The sequence below is a fragment of the Micrasema longulum genome, unplaced genomic scaffold (assembly GCF_059751315.1).
Source record: "Micrasema longulum isolate JH-2025_06_02 unplaced genomic scaffold, ASM5975131v1 h1tg001608l, whole genome shotgun sequence".
Taxonomy (NCBI): Eukaryota; Metazoa; Arthropoda; class Insecta; order Trichoptera; family Brachycentridae; genus Micrasema; species Micrasema longulum.
Window position 1 is genome coordinate 22,784 of NW_028278789.1, and position 20,951 is coordinate 43,734.

General features: G+C 30.3%; 1 protein-coding gene across 1 annotated transcript; it reads right to left on the reverse strand.

Moving 5' to 3' along the window:
• Nucleotides 1–11,457: 11,457 nt before the first annotated feature.
• Nucleotides 11,458–11,829, reverse strand: LOC148274666 (trypsin-like). Its single transcript, XM_088236808.1, has one exon. It carries the CDS (start codon nucleotides 11,827–11,829, stop codon nucleotides 11,458–11,460), a length of 372 nt encoding a protein of 123 aa, XP_088092934.1.
• Between the last annotated feature and the right edge of the window lie 9,122 nt (nucleotides 11,830–20,951).

The window sequence follows — 20,951 nt, forward strand, 5'->3', positions numbered from 1 at the left end:
AAAATTAATGATCATTTGAATGAATTCATTGAAATTAAAGCTTTAGCTTCAGTAAATCTCCTGTTCAATTGGTCTTACTTGCTAACTTTTATTCGGAGTGAAGTTGAAGCAACTCATTAATTAGTCCACTTGCATAAGAATAAATTAAACGCGCGTCTATTAGTCGAATTGAAATCGAATAAACTCATTTGGTGTAAATAAGATTTTCATTATTTATTCGATCAGTACAAAATACAACTAGATATTTAATCGAATGGACTTTTCCAATTGAATTATTATTCGTGTGATAAATCATGCAATCAATTAAATTAATTTGAATAATTAATCTCTGATTCAAATGTGTATTGCATTTCATTGTTATTAATTAAGAACGCAATTTGGTTCATACAACCATTGTGCTAAAAATATTTTTTAAATACCACCTGTTTTTTCCACAACAACTTTTTTATTGACAATTTATGAATTCATTGATTTTAATCATACTCAAAAAAATATTTAAGAGACAAATAACAGAAATATCACTTCGCATTATTTCAGCAGAAGCAATATTATTGATGAACCATTAATTCTATGCGTATATGTTATTACGTAAATTTATAAAGTGATGGACATCTCAAATCGCAAATTTAAAAATCCTATGAGAAATATATGCGGAAACTGCAACCAAAAATGCATTTTCCGTCATGCTTCGTGCGCCTAATAAAATACGTTTAATAATACTCTAAATACATTAAAACCATATCAAAGCAATTAAATTCTCCCTGTAATTCAATCGAACTTTGGGAACATTTTGAAACGCTAGGGTGGCCTGCTTCCACAATGTATTATATTATATGGAAATAATTTTAACAACACATTGTTCATATCAGAGAAATGCTTCGATTTGAACGCACGTTGGTTTAAAAAGTATTTTTTTTAAATACGGAATGTGAAACTGTGTTGAAGTTTTTGTTTCTATTCAAGGTAAGAATTTCGTTTTTGATTAACTCAGTAGAAAATTTTAACCCCATCAGCCCGGATGTATATTTAAATATGTTGAATATTTTAGGTTTGTTTATTAACGGAACCTACGGAAACTAAAGGGGGCAGAGTTTATTTTTTAATTACTGGTATCCCAAAGTACGCCAATATTTTTATCTGATCTTGTTGGCAGTCAGTATTATACGGAAAATTTGTTTTTTTCTGTTTAACAGCTGGCTTCTGGTTGGTTTGTTTGTTTTAGAGCGAATCCTCTCGTTGTAATAAATTACATTTCAAGTGAATTTCCAGTAAAATGAGTTAAATATTATTTATTTTACTAAATAAACATTTATATTAAGAAATAAAAACATGATTCATGAATTTAGCGACAATATTCATTAAAAATTAATGTCAAAAAGTTTCAAAACATATTAAAAATTAAAACTAAAAAATTACTTAAAATTTCGTTAGTACGGAGTAGAGAATTCAAAATGTTTTTATATCCACAGGAATGGATTCTGGTCTGAGAGGATTAAATATTTAAAAAAAAAAACAAAATAAATTGCTGACAAGAAATAATTACTTAGAAATTTAAAAAAAACGTAACTTTTAAGTATCGTTTGTATGTACCTATTTAAAAATATATTTAATATATATTTGCAGATCGCACTCACTGCTGTATATTCTGACTAATATTAAGTATACTTTAATAATGTGCTTTTCATATTTTTATTTTAACAACTTTATCAATTTTTAATTTTATTTATTGAGTGTTGCGGTAAATTTTTCAAAACTATCTTTCATTTTCGTTCTTTCAAATTTTCTGATAACCCCATAAAATAGAAGCCTAACAGGTTATTCACTTAATTGAAAGTATGATAAAAATTAATTAAGAGTCTAGTGAATCTATTCCAAGGTACCAGTTTTGCATTTGAACGCCTACGTTACTAAGTTCATTGTAGTATTATATCATATTACCAGCATTTAACACAAATTCACCCTTATATATTTAATTTTAATTGTAACTAACCCTGAATCGTTTATCTCTCACCTCAACTTACACTACGACATTGCTAGAAATCTAGGGGTTTAAATAATAATGCGCTGGTACCAAGCCAACACCTTACCTAACCTTACTTTACCTTTTGCTAACCTGATAAACCTTACCTTACCACTGTTGAAACACTGAATAAATAAAGTGATTCTAAACGATTTAGTTCGTAATTAAATTACCCCATCGAAAAGACTCTCAACCCTCACATCCTTGTATTAAATACATGGAATTTATAAAGAATTTATTTTTTTGATAACAAGTATCCTATTTTTTTCTGTTTATTTTGGAATTTTGGCAATTTTTTTTGTTTTATTAATATTCAAAGCATTAACCCTGTGATCAAACATTGTATAAAATGTTTTTTTATATTTGAATAAACCAAAAACTGACTTGTCTACCGGTCTACCGGTTCCAAGACGTACCCGTATCTTTGTCAGGACACCAATTAAACCAACATGCAAAACCTACTATACACTTTCACCATAGTTGTTGCACAAAAATATAAAACCGTTTTGTTTGTTTTGTTGCAAATTTTTGCAGTCTTCTTAATAATTTTTTAAACATGTAAAACCAAACTAATTTGACTGAAAAAACTTACATTGTAATGAAACACATATTTTACGAGTTTTGTCGATTTCGTTTGATTGATCAGTTAAAGAGCTAGTGCTTTTAAAAAATTAGGTGCAAAAAAAAAATTAAAAACACGAAATGTTTTTTTTTTCCAAAATAATTTATTTGGGTATGGAAGGCTTAACATTTTTACGAATGAACTTCTCTTCTGAAATTGTAGGCATATACAAGCATCATTTTCGAACCTTAACTTAATTATGCATTGAGCATTTTGTACGTAATCTAATTGCGGTATTTCAACCATGCAAGAGGTCTTGAAATATTGATTGAAATAGATGTTTTTTACACTAAAATACCTTCATGTAACAAAAATGATCGAGATTTTCTGCGATTGGTGTACCAATACAGTGCGCTATACACGGTAAGGTGCGTAAAGAGAATGATGAACCACAACATCAAAATTACCAATTTAATTATTTTTAAAAAAAAGAAACCCATTTCAATAGATCGGGTTAAAATAGTAATGATTTGTGTAAAGTAGTTGGTTATTTTATTGGCGATCATAATGTTTGAAACTGCCATATAAATCATATGTACGTTTTTTTCATTGGTGTATGTATTGATATATAATATTATATTATTTTGTAAACATTCCTTTAAGAATATGTTTTGTGAATGGCAGAAAAGCCGTGTATATAAATTTATACAATTAAATTCAGTGACTGTCTTTCTAAATGGAAGTCAAATAATTACTTTTTATCTGGTATTGTGATTATGTATAAGGTAATATGTTAGCCATTGCTTATGTTTTATAATATATGAGTTAAAATACTTCATAATTAATTTTAATAATTAAGTTTACTATATAAATACTCATAAATGTACTTTAACCTATAATTAATAATAAAACAATACCTATAATAATATTACAATACCTATATCTCTAACTCTAAAATCTAAATGTATTGCAAAAAATTAAATGCTTTAATTGCACTGAAAATGTATAAATAATATTACATCTGTAGAATTTAGAAAACAAATCACATAAAATATAACCCACTGATAAATAAAATTTACGTAGTTTAGTGAAATATTCGGTAATAGCTTCATTAATCAAAATCGTGGAACTTTAAAATGTTGATTACTGCGCTGTACGTAAGCTCCAGGAGATTTTTTTTAATACTGATTTTTAAGCAAAGTTACCTCAAAAATTATTTAATAGTTTTCTTAAAATCATGTTATGAGTTCAATGCATGATTTGAATGGAAATATAAAAAAAACGTACATTAAAATGATATAATATGAAACTTTTAAGGTAACTAAATGCAAACTCATTAATCTTTACAATACATTGTTGAGTTTTTCTATTGACATCTCTTGATGGAACGGCAAAAAATATATTTGGAATTATTTACAAGGGAAAAACATATATTTTTTCAGTAAGAAAAAAAGTACTGAAATTCTTTTTCTGCACAAATAGATTTATTATTTTTAGACCCGTTCCTGAACGTCCTAAATAACATGTGCTGAAAAAACGAAAATCGATTTGTGGTACAGTAAGATTTTAGCCTGGAATCTTAGGCCCGTGAGTTCACAATACCACGGGACCACAACCTGGTTTAAATGTTTTTTTTTTTCATTTTTACCGGTGACCAAGTTTCGTATTGACTGACATCAGCCAGAAATCTGTTGCTTATTCACAGTGACCGACACAAAAAGAGTTTCTCACCGTAATTTTTTAGCCGTTTGGTGTTTGACCACGTGACCGCGATAAACGAATCCACTTCCAATGTGATCGGTCAAGTTGGGTAAGGACATTTTATTTACATCATAAACGTTTGGTATTTAGTTACTGGTCACTGGTAAAAATTGTGTATTAATTAAACAACGTATTTTTCTAATGTTCATGAAATTGCAGTACGATCATAAAATTTAATTTCAAAAGAAAAACTCGACAATAAATTTTCAAGATTGATGGAACAGGCTTCTAATCGATTCATCGTGGCAACGGGTTGCCTAAGATTAATATTAAATTCATGAATAAACACAGCAGCTTCCTTTAACGAGCGTTTTAAGGGTTGCGGTGAAAAACCTTGTCTGGAAACCCACTGCGGACGCCTTAGGACGCCTTGGCCAAAGTTGTCTCTTCTTTACACTTGCGGGCTTCCGCCGTTTTAGAAGGCAAACTTTATTCGGTGAAACTAAGGGACGCAGAATTGGAGAGAGGAGCGCTGGCTAGAGATAGGTAAAATAAGCGTCTGGTTATGTCTACATACTCCACTTAGGAGTGGACGTGGAAAAGCAGAAGTAGTCAATGTAAAAAATATCCTGACGTAGACAACATGGTTGCTAACAAAAAAAAATTGCTAGTAAGGAACCATAAGTAAATAAAAGGAATCTGTTTGATGATTTTAAAACATCTTTACAAAACATATATAAAAATAAAAAAATTACATTTATTTTCCTTATTCATACATTTTTTAGCTATTTTCAAGTACAACAAACAACTGCTGTAATTGAGAAAAAAAATTGTTAAGGCAAATTTAAATGTGGTTTTGAAAACGGAACAATTTTCATGATATTTCCTTCAACTGCTTAAAACGATAAATTGCGAAGTCATTAACAACAACAAACTTTAAGTTCGTAAAAAAATCTTACATTTTGTGTTTTTTACACGGAAATTTTTCACTAAAAAAAAACATAACTGCCTGAAATTTTCAATATAAATAATAACAAAATATTTTTTTATTAGTTGATAACGAGATAATGTCATAATTTCATAAATCTCTATTCAAATACATGATATTGTACTGAGAATTTTGTTAATGAATTAAACACGCAATGCATCTCAGCTTCTTTAATTTTAAATGTGATCGTACATTCAACTGATGTATTATACCAAATTTTATCTATTAGAAAAGTGAGCTTGAACAGAGACACCACAATACTAAATTTTGCAGAGCAAAATCATATTAACGTCCTTTGATCTGACGCCCATCATCCCCTTTCGTTTATAAAATTAGACATAAAAATTTGTATTAAATCTTCAAGGACAATGATCAGTCCTGTTGGGTTTTTGCATACATAATTTTATGCCAAAAGCGATAATTTAATCCAATAGGAATTTAAGGGTTGAACATCATTGAAAACAATCATCCTTGCCATTTTAGTACTTAAAATTTGATATTCGTTCATTGTAAAAAAAACAAAAATAATTCAATGAGAAAATATAAAATAATAAAAGCTTCTTTTAGACCTTTAGCATGTGTGAAATTGTGAATCGTTATCTTTTAATATTTTTCACTGTGTTTATTTTTTACGAAACTTTCATACAAATTAGAGAATAATAAAAAGGTTGGCGTTCAGGCGATATAACTATTACGCTCATGCATTAAGCCTCTGAGTTATTTTAGATTAAAAGTATTATTCAATAAATTGTACAAAATACAAAGATCTATGCTTAATAGAAAACTGTAATTAGAAAATACCTAAAATATAACAACATCTTTTTATGTTTGTATGTACGTATCTATTTAGTTGTGTATATGTATGTAAAATGTATGTTTGGGCTTTTTGTAAAAAAAAGTATAAAGCTTAATCACAAACATTCATGTTTAAATAAACACATTTTCTCTTTATTGCGTATTTTAATTATAAAGTATTTTTTATCTTTTTATTTTTAGTGTCTTAACTATGCATAACAAATTATTCATAAAAAATGGTACATCCACATCTTTACTTCATACTTGAGCATAAATTAAAGATACTGGTGTCCAAAAATGACTTCCAGGTCTCTGTCGGCTGTCAGCTGTGCGTTAATCTATGCTGTTCAGCAAATGTTAAGTAATCAGCTCCGTGTTCTGATGGGAAATGCCAAAGACGTGTTAGCAGTGGTCATCAAGGACTGCAGAAACGGATGCTTTTGAAAGAAAGGAAGCGTGGTTGAAAATTATCACAACCACACTACTCTTAACTGTTATTTTAGAAAAACGGTTTAATTTGTTAATTAATTATAAAGTGACCAGTTTTTTGTTACTGTAATAGTTTAATTATTTTTTGTGAAACCGTTTCAGCTGTTTCTAGAGAATAACAGTTTCTTTTTTATCAAATACTAAGTTCGGGGGGGGGACGTAGTCATGAAGAAACAAGTTAAAGTCTTGAGAAGGGATAACGACAAATTATTAGAATCTGGCGCCACTCCCTAACCTACATTTTTGCCTTGGTTGGGCCCGCGACACTCGTAGCAAGGTTTCCCCCGGTTTTACCCGCAGGTTGAAAAACACTCCAGATAATAAATGTTTAAAAATTACATGGGGACTCATTATTTTTTTATGATTCGTTGAATTATATTTTAATATCAATAAATAAATAACTTACTAAAAATTAAAGAAACGGAAAAAATTGGTATCAAAGTAAAAGGCGAAAAGTTTTAAAAAAGGGTATTTTTTTTATTTTTTTTATAAATAAAGAAATGTTAGCGTTCTCATTGTTAACAAAAATATTTCAATCTCACTATTAAAAAATGGAAATTAAGGTAGGGTAGAGTGGGGTTTGAACCTCGGGCCTCTGGCCCGTGAGTCCGCAACACTAGCCACGGGATCACAACCTGATTATTTAAATTGTACTCTTTAAAATCTACGGGTGTAGAAAGTATATTTAACTTGATATTAGAATAAACATATTTCTATGCGCATTCTTCGCAAATGTAATATTTTTTATTTGCAAAAAAAGCTGCTTTCTTGATGGACCATTGGTTAACTCTTTGAGGCACAGCTTTTTATTTCATTAAAAGAAAAAAAACAAATACTATTTCTTTCAATATTGAATGTAAAAAAATAAATAAAACTGAAAACATTATTCCGGATAGTATGAATTTGACTACAATCGTGCCAGTAAGGAAGTAAAGAACTAAATTTGTTGCAAAATAGAGAGAAAACATTGTTAACAAACATTTGGGCATACTCAAAACATTGTTGATTAAATTTAACTGGTAAAAGAAGAAGGTGAAACAAGGAAAAACTGTTTTAAGGCGTTGACTAGCAAGTGAATTGGTTAAGCCGGATGAATCTCACCCACATGATACAGGATTCTGTTTATTTTTCTTTACAATAAACCAGCTAATGACAGCTCATAAGCCCTGGACTAACATATTCCTTCTCCGTTGCAACAAAATTATATCTGAATATAATTAGTATGTCTGTCTTCAAACATTCTAAAATACTCAAAACATTGTTAAGTAAAGAACTTTCTAAATCTCAAGTGACTTATGTTAGCGAAAATGATATATTTATGATATTGTTATATCAATGTTGTAATGAATATTTATCACGATTTTAGTATAAAAAAATAGATAGAATATGTGATACGTTTTTCATACCACTATGCTACAAAGAGTTAAACAATTTTAAGTAAGAGGACCCGTCACAATAGATCAACTCAGTCGCAGTGATGTTAGGACCTTATTTAGCACTGAAACCCTATCTACAGAAATAAAAGTTAAACAATTTAAGAAGTTAGGCTTCGAGGAGGAGATTTAACAATATGAGAGTACTCGCCCTCCACTAAGCAGCCAGGCTCTTAAAAGACTACGGCTAATAGGGGGGACGGGTCACAATAGATCAGCTCAGTCACAGTGATGTTTATTTATTTATTTATTTCATTTTATTTGGGATTTTTACAGCTATTACATAAACAAAAACAAAATAATTAGAAAAATCTTAACAATACTAAAGCCAATTAAAAAAATCCACTGTAAATATAATGACACATAATATATAAGAAAAGAAGTTTAGTAATTTTATTTATGTGACGTTTGTATTCATGTGTATGTGAATGTGTGTATGCGTGAACGAATGAGGGAGAGGATACATGTGCGTGTGGGAATGAAAGAGTGACAGGGTGCGTTTGTATGGGTGCGTAAGTATGAAAATAATATATTTGCTTAAAACTTGTATATTGTATTAAAAATGGTACAACAAAGAGCTTAGTAAAAAGTTAGAAACCTTTTTGTTAAAATTCAAATGACGAAATGATATAAATCGTTTTTTTTTTTTTTTTTTTAAGTATGTTAAATTTCAAAACCGTATTCTGAAGAAAAAAGAAGCATTTTATTTTTTAAATTTAACTGATACACATCGAATGAATAATGTGCGACGAGTCCTATACAATACAGTAGGTAATCACAAAATGCAGTAAATACGAAATAATGACAACAATAAAATAAGGATTGACAATACGCGAACGTTGATTCAAAACGAACACACAAATGCATATTATATGCACCTACATAATATATAAATAAGAATAACATATAAGTTTAATAGAAATGATTCGGATTATAAAAATCAGGTGTCACAAACAGTTGGCCCGCAGTACGGGGATACATAATTATATTAAAAGATCTTCTCACTATAAAACTTATATATGTTCAGGGATAGAGAGCAACGGAGAGGAGGATGCGGACAAAGACAATTTATTACCTATGGCAGTTTTGATAAATTTAATATTTTTGGTAAATATATCTATTTCGTTAAATTTCCTGTTATACGTATCCATAATACGGTTAATCGTAGCGTTTTTTGACGAATTTGTTCTGCATTTAGGTATGTGGAAAAGTTGTGTATAACGCGTTTGTCTCTGTGGTACCTTAAGGTGAATGCGGTTAACCAATTCGGGGGAATCTATTTTATCAGATATTATGTTGGTGAGTAACACTATATCAGCTGTGGTTCGTCTATCAGCGAGAGTTTGGATATTATGAAAAACGCACGCTTGGCGATAATCTGGAAAATTGAGATGTAATCTACGGTTTAAATTTTTTATAAACATTTTTTGAATTCTTTCAATTTTGCAGGAATGAATTTTATAATAAGGAGACCAGACAGGTGAAGAAAATTCTAGTAAACTACGAACATAAGAAAAATATAATTTTTTAAGAGTATCGGTATTTTGAAACGGTTTGCCTGTGCGTAGTATAAATCCTAGTGTTCTAAAAGATTTTTCAGTAATACCATCGATGTGACGATTAAAAGTTAATTTTTCATCTAAGAGGATACCTTAATCACGGACTGTTTCGACAGATTTGATATTTGTATTATTTAATTTGTAATTAAAATCGATGCCACGGGTCTTTCTTTTGAATGTTATTTTTAGGCATTTTTCAGGGTTAAGCGATGTTGGGACCGTATTTAACACTGACTTCCTATCTACAAAAAAAATAGAGAGTTCGTACTCTGTGACATGACCCGCGATTTTTCTAAAATTCTTGATAAAATGCCTTTTTTTCTCAACAAGCATTTTTTTTTAAATGCGAACAGATACATAAATGTAAAACGGAGGAAGACGAAAAATTTTACGCCAAAATTTATGAAGATATTTAAGTTATTAGATGCAATGTGTACTAGCTTCATATTACCGGGAAGGGAGAATTAAGGTATAACTGATTTTATATAAGGTATAAAAATAACAGCAGTAAAATTAGAATTATTATCAATTTATTTGAAGTAATTCATCAATTTAATAAACAATTATTAATAGTGTTTTCTTTACGGTAAAGGAAGAGGTGAACAAAATTTCAGCGAAGACCGGTCGAATCCATGAACTCGATCAATGTAAGTATCATCCCACTCTTCATGTTCGGGAAGATTTTCAATATCATATTTTGCTGTGTGATTTTTGATGGTATCACTTATCCAATCTTTGAAAGTTGAAACGAATCCATAATTTGTCACCGATCCAGGATGGCAGCGGACTGAGAAACGATTTTCGATTTTTTCGGAAACATTTCTTTCAGCAAACGCCAGAAAATTTGATGGAATTTTGGTGCCGAATCCCGTCACTCCAACCAATAACCCTTGGTAAGTCAGCGCACTTCTAGGGCGCAGATAAAAGAAGGAACCAAAACTGTCGGACATGGAAATTTTTTAAGCTCAGTTTCTTTCAAACTTTGCGAGCATGTTCCATCTTTGTTTGCCACCCAGTCCCAGCTGGCCGATGACAATATTTCTCCAATCGGGACTTCTATACTTTTATTTTATTTTTATTTTATTGAGATAAACGGCACTTAGTGCCTTTTACATATTAGTTACAAATACAATTAAATATACATACATGTAAGCATAATTATAAGTAATACAGAGCATTTAAAACAATATGATTAATTTAGAAAGTCTAAGAAATATAAACTATATAAAATAATAAAATATTACCAGTTGTAGAATTATGGATAAAAAAAGATAATTTGGTATTAGAAATACTTTGAACCAATTTAAAAAATAACTAAGAAGCAAATTTTGAATAACATTAAAAAAATATATATATATATGTATTATTATTGAAAACTAATATTTAGGTAAATAGTATATGTTTATGTATAAAAAATATATAATGATGTAAAAAAATGATAAAGAGAAATATTTTTTACTTATAAAATAATTAAGAAAAGAGACGAAAAAAGAAAAAAAAAACACTAATAAAGAAGTTTAAAACAAATTTTTAACAAAAGTAACAAATAGTTACCTAGAACTATTACCAATAAAATAAAGAAGAAGAGCCGTTCTATATGTAATAAATTTCATGTGAAATGAGTCACCAATGTCCTGGTACTTATTGCCTAGAGAGTGAAGTCTATTGATGACTGCATTTTTACCATATGATGTCGAAGTATTGTTGCCACAGTATTGGTAGGTTTGCCGAGTTGTCCTTTTTGGTACATTAAAACTAATTAGTGATAAAAGTGCAGGGGTGTCAAACATGGAATGGATTATTTTATATAAATTTAATAAATCAGTTATAACTCTCCTGTCACTTAGTCTTAATAATTTCAAAATAAACAGTAACAAATCATTATTTAAAAATTCAATACCAACACCTAATTACTTAATACTTGCAATTGGTATGGGTTTCGCGAGTTCGTTCATTATCATCGGTGCTTCTAAAACCGCTACGTCATATTTTACAAGAGGTTTTTCTTCAAACAAGGGATGGGTAATAAACAATCTAATTAGAGCAGTTTTTCCGTCGGTTAGCGATCCCCCTGTGGCGTACCTCACGGCGCAGCGCAAGTCCGGTCCACAAGCTGACTTGCAATGAGCAGCGGAGGCTATCCACGTCGGACTGATAATAGCACCACCGCAACAGTGACGAAACCGCACGTTTAAGATAGAGACATGATAAAGGGAAACATCCTTGCTTGATAAATGGCCTCCGATAATTCTCGAACTTGGTTCAAAATCGAATACTACCATAGTAATAAAACACAACACAAAAAGTAAAAGCATCGTCATTATGTTATCAATTGTATCTGAAATAAAAGAAAATAAATTACCATGCATTAGTGAAACGCGTGGAAAAGTACAAAGCCATAAATGAAATTTCATGAGGGGATTTGTAGTGATGGAAAAAGCATGTCATGGCAAATTCTCACTGAAGCAAACAAAAAATACATTATATTTTTAATTGAATCGGCATTCACTTCGTAACACTTCATTATAAATTATTATGAAAATAAAACTTTGTTATCAGTGTTACACAATTTTATTATTTTACAAGAACACAACTATAGTTTCGGGAGAGCACTCCTCCCATCGACGGGTGATATAAAACTTAACCGAACCAAACCTAGTTATATCACCCGTCGATGGGAGGAGTGCTCTCCCGAAACTATAGTTGTGTTCTTGTAAAATAATAAAATGGTGTAACACTGATAACAAAGTTTTGTTTTCATAATAATTTGAAAAATACATTCCTTTTATAGAGTTTTTCTTTTATATTGAGTTTTTCTACTGACATTTCTTGACGGAACAGCATTTTTAATTATCATAATAAAAATACGACTATAGTTTTATTCCACTTTTATTTATAAATTTTGACCGACATCGTCAGACTGGTGTGAAACTAAATTTAAATTTCAAACTAATCTGACGATGTCGGTCACGACAAAACACGGTCAATGGTAAAAATTTATAAATAAAAGTGGAATAAAACTATATACGTATTTTTATTATTTTAATTAAACCTTTTTTTTTCAACTATGAAAAATGTCATTGTTTTTATCGCCTTTTAAAAACAAACGTTTGGCGCTTATCTGAGAAAAAAATTATTTTTGAAACTGGTTGAAATGATTATTGAATGGAAAAATCAAATCTATGATTTTATTTGACTGGAATTACGAGTTTTTCAAGTTGAAATTAAAATTAATGTAAAAACTGTTTTCTTTATTTCTGATGAGCCCTTGAAAAATACGTAGACAAATTTAGTATTTTTTTTATGAATCGACGTATTTTATTTCAAAAATGCATTTCAAAATATAAATACATAGGCTCTTAGAGCTATAATTTTTTTTTTTTAATTATTTTTGCTTTAATAAGAGTTTTTTTATTAAATAGGTTACAACAAAGCATTCAATAGCTACAAAAGTCCAAAAGCAAAAGATAATATAACAGCAAAGTTATATTTTTACGATAATTGAATTTTCATAAATTATATATTTTTACATCCATTCTTGTACCAGGGGTCTCAAAACTTTTTAGCTTAAGGACCACATTAACTTCTTCACAAAGTCCCTAGGGCCAAAACAAAGCATACATACTGTAGTTTTGAATTATGCGCAATTTTATGCTTCGGTATAAGCCGGCAAGTGATGTATTTTTGGCGCTGCATCATCTATCACGCTATCCACAGTAAAAGGCGCCTGATGAGGATATTCTTGGCTTCCTCTACCCCCATCAGACTTCTACGGCTCATCACATACCCGCTGCGCATTTGGCTCCATTGTAGTGCGCACTTATAGATAAAATATTTATAAATATGCAAAGTCAGCACACGATCGCCCTTTCGAACTAGGCACTGTTTTTATCATTGGGCATAAAATCATTTATCATGATTATTATAATGCTTAATTTAATATTCTGATTATTTTATAACTGAAAAATAAATATTTTAGTTCATATTATTTACATCAATATTTCAATTTTTAGACCATTCCCTAAATGTCTTAAATAATCGAATGTAAAAACGGGAATCGCGCCATGGTCGGAGAATTTGAATCTTGATTTTTGATCACTGAATCCACAATATGACCTACGGGACCACAACCCGGTTTAAGTGAGGTCAAAAGAACAGAACAGAATATAAACACTACTTCGGCAACTGTATTGTCCCATTTGCATCAACTGCCTTTGGTAAAAAACAATACAATTTAATAGCTCCAAAATATTAAATGATTTTTTGCCAAATATAAAAGACTCAAAATGAAAAACAAATTCTAAAATAAAAATAACTGCACATATAAATAGTATAGCGAGAGATTTTTTTGAAAAATACATGTTAATCAATAAACGTAGTACTAATAATTGGTACACATATTATTTATATTTTTATGTAATTCATTGCTTTATATATGTTTTATTATGTATTATACTATATTATTTATGTTTAAGTCACATGTATTCTTGGCACATATATATACGTTAGATTTGTATAATAATGATTTTTAATTTCTTACATTTGATTAGCTAGGCATTTATAATTAATAAATTTTAGTTTTTCTTTTTTGTTATTGTTTTATTAGTACAGGACTACTTACGCTCTAAAGATAAAAAATCTCTATCTTGGATCATCAACAGGCTGTGCCTGGTTAGATGGAGACTATCATAAACAGAGATCACTCCGTTTTCATTTTATATTAATCGGTTTTATATATATTCCCTGTTATTTAAGTATGTATTTTATTTTTTTGCAATAAATTATAAATAAAATATAAATAATGATTTATGTAGAATATGTCACACTGATTGTAAGTTTTAAGGATTAATCTTATATTATTAATTAAAACGTTTAATTTTTATTTACTTCAGTTTTTGTGTTTTTTAGTTGAAAGTTTAATAAAAAAAAAAAAATCTCATTTTAATTGATTTACTTACGTAAACTGTAAATTTTACAAAGCAATAAAAAAAGGCGGCATGCTGTATACCAGCCGGTCAAGTCTAGTCTGCTACGGCGCTGCCGGCTTTAATTTGGACACCCCTGCATTATACGACTTAAAAAAACTGTTGAATATAAGGAATACAATAGATTTTAATATTTTATGGGCAGTAAAAATAATTCAATTTATTATTTGTCAAATAATCACACATTTGATTTATACAAAATCAGCTTGACGAATCAACGCGTTTATTATATCTTGTTAGAAATTTGTATTGTATATTGTGTCCGGCCGGATAAAGTTTACAGTTCTGAGTATAAAAAAGAACTAGAATTCTAAACAAGTGTTTTTAACTCGAAAATTGCTCTCCGGTAAAAATCCTGAAAATTGGAAATCGATTGGAAAAATTCCACCTCGTTATGTAGTGGTTGGCGTACTTGCCAACCATGTTTTTTTTTCAATTTTATTTATTTATATATATGTACATTACAAAATGGAATACCTTTATTCATACATATAGAAATAATTAAAATAATAAGGTAAAATTAGGCAAATATAAAAAAACACATAAGTATATATCCAGAGAATAATATGTTAAAAAAGTTAAAGAATCTTGTAACGAAAAACTCCCTCTGAGACGTGAAAAATGTCAATGTCCAAAGTAGTATTGTTCAATATAGAGATAGCCTTTTCAACAAGCATAACCATTGGTAAGTTGGTCTTGTATATTGGAATGTGAAAAAGTTTATGCTGACGCTGTCTAAGGTAATTATCCGGAACATAAAAACTAATGCTCCGCATAATTTCAGGGTTGTCAATAATACCGCGCAACAACCGAAAGAAGTGCGTAGTTAAATACACTTTCTTTTTTGTCTTCAAACTGCTGCGACCGAGCACACCCTGGAGGAACTCAGTGGGATAAAGCCATGAATAATATCCGCACTCCCTCGTGTAGAGAAACCGAAGAAATTTCTTCTGAACCTTCTCCACCATAAGAGAGTACTTCAACTCACACGGTTCCCATTGGGTTCGATTTCTAGCAAAGAGGCCGTGAAGTACTGGTTTTAATGATGGTTCTACATTGCTATATTTTATTGTTTTTAGACTGGCACTTTAACCGTGAGAATTATCATTTTACCTACAACGAAACAAAAATGATCCAGGGGCCATGAGCAACGGAAAGTTAACATTGAATTTTTATTTTATTAACCAAAAAAATATGAAAAACACAATGTGTCTACTTCGTGTTTAATAATGCTGATGCTAATTGATATTTCATGCATATATATTGATTTTACTTAACCGGTATACCGTCTCGATATGTAGATGTCTCCGATAAATAAAGCGTTTGTAATCGCGGACAAAATACGTTGCAATCGAAAGAAATGCAGAACCTTTTGCACCGATATATATATCAATATGTTTGGTGCGCATTGAGAAACGACGATGAGGAACTTTGTCAAGCCCTGCTCTCACCGAAGAAGCCATCAGCACGCTATTGCGGTTTTCTCCACCATCATCGGACCGAAGTCAGAATCATGCGATATCAGCACTCTGCCTGCACTTTGCAGCTCGAGAATCCGAAAGCCTAATCACTCCGCCTGCGTTTTCGGGCGTAAGTTCAATTATAATTCCTAATTTTAATATTTAAGTTAAGGCCGGGGTTAAATCACTTTTTTTAATTCTCAGGGTATGTCTCTCATATTATTATTTGGTAAGGTATCCAAAATAAAGCACTTTAATATATATTTTAATATATGTGACGCGTTTCGTCTTCTAAGGACATTATCAAACTGGCGTTAATATTTACAAAGTATCCTTATATATTAAAAAATAATTGCTGTGTAACTATACATAGGTGCTAGATAGTGCTAATTGTTTATCAGGGGGGGGGGGGTATACTGATTGCATTATATTAGGTACATTATGGGTATATTAGGAAAGCCCATTTAAAAAATAAAAGTAAAATTAATTTGTTTAAAAGAGTTTTATTTTGGATACATTACCGAATTTCATTATGAAATTCTACCGATTATATGTATCCACAATAAATATCTTATATTATTTTTCATAATTAATACCGTTTCAATTATCGAAACACATTATCATTATGCATTCCTTTCTTTTAAAATCGTATCACAAGACAATATATCCAAAATGAACGTTGCACAAATAAAAATAAAGTAAAGGAATAATCCTATATGTTCTAGTTTGTCCAATTGTTTTCTGCAATCAGTAACCTTTTGTTTGATACTCAAAACATATTGTGGCCTCCTCTTTTCTACTGCCTATTCTTTAATTTTAATTACTAATGATAACATAAAAGTTTTTTCTGCAAACTTTATAAAAAGTTAAACGGAACTATGGACGGTAGAGGTATCAAGTGCACTGCACTTAAAGTAGGATAAAGTTCCACAGTAATTATCTTGTGTGGCTTTAAAGTCTCCGTTGGTATTACTGTTATATAGAACTTTGCCACTAAACAATTAAAAATTTTCACTCTAGTCACGTTCAGTAGACTCACAGAAAATCAGGAAAACAGCATCACAAATACTCTGGTATTTTTACTGTATGAATATTTGCTCATCATAATGAAAAAATATTAATATTGATTGAAAAATACCGCAGGAAGTTGAGATTACAGAGCTGTCAAACTATCAGTCAAATACTTGATTTAATTTATTATGTGTCCGGGCGGACAAAAAATAGTTCTGTGTATGAAAAAAAACCAGAACCCTGGACAAGCGTTTTTAACTCGATGCCCAACTAAAAAACTACTAAACTACTGTTTATCCTTAAAAATAAAATCGAGTGAAAATACATTCACCTCAGTATGTGTGGTTGGCGCGTTTGCCTAGTATTCTTGAGGTTTTTGTTCGATTACTAGCGGGATGGACGTGAACCATTCCAAATGTGGTTCTACGCTGAAATCTTTCAATTTTTTTTTTCAGTTTAAAAAAGAGAAAAAAACTATTATCTTCAAGAATACGATTATAGCCCGCGAGTCAAAAAAAAATGCAAGTTCACCTATTTTTTGGCAATAAGCTTATATTTTGGCTTAACAACGCACAATCAATTATATTCATTGAGTTGCATAACACGAATTTACTTTTGTGTTTTATTGAAGTTAATTTCCAAGGATTTTATTTTATATTTTATTTTTAATTTATTTTATTAGAAAGCCAACATACATTTTTAAATTCGCAATATACAATTATATTATAAATACATATCATAAAGTCCAATTAGAGGCTTCCACATAATATTATTTTTGTAAATGTTATCACATAAAAATTATACATAACATAAAATAACTATTATTAATTTTTAAAGCATTAACTTTGTGGTCAAACATTTTACCAAATGTTATTAAATATATGTATATAACCACTTACCGACTTTTCGCTGTGTACCGGTTTCGAGACGTACCCGTCTCTTCGTCAAGACACCAACTAAACCAACAAGCAAAACCCACTATACACCTTCACCATAGTTGTTGCCTAAATTTCATTAATTCTCAAACAAGAGAATATTTTCATAATTTAATCAGTGCATGTTTGTCCTAATCAGCGCATGTCCTTATTAAAATGCATGTTGTGTTGGTTTTATATTTTTGTGAAACAACTATGGTGAAGGTGTATAGTGGGTTTCGCATGTTGGTTTGCATGTTGGTTTAATTGGTGTCCTAACGAAGAGACGAGTACGTCTCGAAACCGGTAGACTGAGAAAAGTCGGTAAGTGGTTATGTAGAAATATTTAATAACATTTAATAAAATAACTTATCATACAAAACTTATAATATTACGAAAAATGTAAATGTAATACATATTATTAAAAATATATCTACTTTTGAATATTGGTCACACAGTTGGGCCTTATAATATTTAATACAACTGTAGTTAAGCATACAGTGTACATTTATTATGTGCCTGCGTACAGAATTGCACATAATCTGCGTACTACAGGCTGCGGATTCAAGGCGCAACATCATAACTCTTGAATTGACGAAGACATAATGATGTAAGTGCAAAACATAAACTCATGTAATAACCAAATACTGCATCTTAAAATACAGCGCTCTGCCAGGACAACCCTACGAATACGCCGTTTTGCCATTACAGCGCAATTGCCGTGTCAAACATGAAACAGAACGAGCACATTTAAAATGTTTGAGTCACAGCGAATTGCCTTTATAAATCAATAAACATTTTTTTAACGTAGTTTTGCAAATTTTATTATAACTGCGAAATACGTTTTTCATTTATTTATTGTTTTATTTGGGTTAATAAGAGAGCTATCTATCTTTTTACAAAACGCTAAATTATTCGTAATACTGGTTTGCGAGGAATATAAAAAAATGTTGTTTAAATCATTTATAAAAAAACTGTCTTTTTTAAGATACAGCATGTTGCAATAACATGGGAAAATAAGGCCGCATGCAGCCTGCGGACAGCAGTTTTTCAAGACCTGCTTAAGGTTGATTCCATTAAATACCTTGGAGTTATCATTGATAGGAATTTGCGATTGGAGGCTCAGGTCCAGTCACTAAACCCTAGGTTGAGAAAGCTGTGCCATCTATTCTGCTCTCTTAGAGACATTCTGGATATTGACACTCTCGGAAGTGTGTACTTTGCTCTGTTTCAATGCACGGAAACCTATGAAACAGAGGGCTGGGGGGCTGTGCGACATCCATTTTCAAGCCGCTCATAATTTCACAGAAATTATTATTGAGAATAATGTTCCCGCACCCTCCAACATACCCGTCAGAACAGCTGTTCCAATACTTGAAGGTGCTGGATATGAGACTTCTGTACCTAAAAGAAGCACTTACACTTACACACTTCTGGTCAAACAATAAGGAGAGGTCTTAGCAAAATATCCCTACGAGGTTTTCCCAGAGCATGAATTATGTCATACCCAAAACCCGTACAACCTTTGCTCAGAGACATCTTTCATGTATCGAGAGTGTTCAATATTTTGAAAGAACGTATTAAGCTCTCAAGAACAGAAATTACTTTTAAGAAAGGAGTTAAGGACTGGATTTTCCTTGGTGGGAGGGATTTGAGCAGGAAACTCCTTGATGATTTTCCAAATGCTTGACTTTACTATTTACCATATTGATGTGCCATATATATGTTTTTTATAAATATTTTTTTCAATTATATTTTTATGTTTCTCATCCTATATTTGTGGTGATATACTCATGTATCTGTGTCATATAATTGCTCGTCTCATCTCAACACAGGGCTTTTAGTCCCATGGAGTTGGGACATTTTGTCTCAAATAATGTACAATAAACTTATGTATGTAATTATAATAATAAAAATACTTTATAGTTTTATTCCACTTTTATTTATAATTATTTTTTTATTTTTTTACCAGTGACCGGTTTTCGTCGTAACCGACATCGTCAGACTGGTGTAATGTCGGTCAGAATGTCAGTCACGACGAAACCCGGTCACTGGTAAAATAATTATAAATAAAAGTGGAATAAAACTATAAAGTATTTTTATAATTATAATTAAAATGCAGTTCCACCAAGAAATGTCACTAGAAAAACTCAATATATTATGTATGTAAATAAATAAATAAATTACTTCCAGGTTGAGAAACACTGATTTTGAAGGTAGCTACCCCAAACATACTCGATTAATTTTAAAAAAACTTATTTTTGTTAAGTGCTAAAGTTTTGTATAACATAAGTTCTTCCGCTTTTAGATTGTGAAAAAAAGTACGTTGTGAAACTATTTTAATCTTACTACTTATTCGTTATACGAGTCACAAGTTGGGTTAATTTATGCTTTGATATTACGAAAATAGCGCTATATAAGTTATACGTAATTATTATTATTATCTGAAAGCGTCATAAACAATAAAACCGGTAATAAGTTATTCCAAATTTGTGGATTTTAAAACTTTTTTGTTTGAAATTGATTTATTTATAAACCTTTACGGACAGTATGTATTAAATATTATAAAATGTTTTGTTTTTTTTTCTTTAAATTCACATTCAATTATAAGTGATAATATTTTGCATCTAAATTATTAATATTTCATCATTTACTCGTAAGTATCACTCGTTTTTTATCTCCAGAAAATTAATAACACGAATTTATATTCTCATCGCTAGGTTGGCTGACTGTTTGGAAGCTTAGTATTTCATAATTTAAAAGTGAAGTTCTTACGTTTTAAAGTTTGTAGAGTCGAATTTTATTTGAAATAAAACGAAAATAATCTTGTTTCACGATACTCAAAGCTTAAATTAACCCAACTTGTGACTCGTATAAAGAATAAGTAGTAAGATTAAAATAGTTTCACAACGTACTTGTTTTCACAATCTAAAAGCGGAAGAACTTATGTTATACAGAACTTTAGCACTTAACAAAAATAAGTTTTTTTTAAAATTGATCGAGTATGTTTGGGGTAGCTACCTTCAAAATCAGT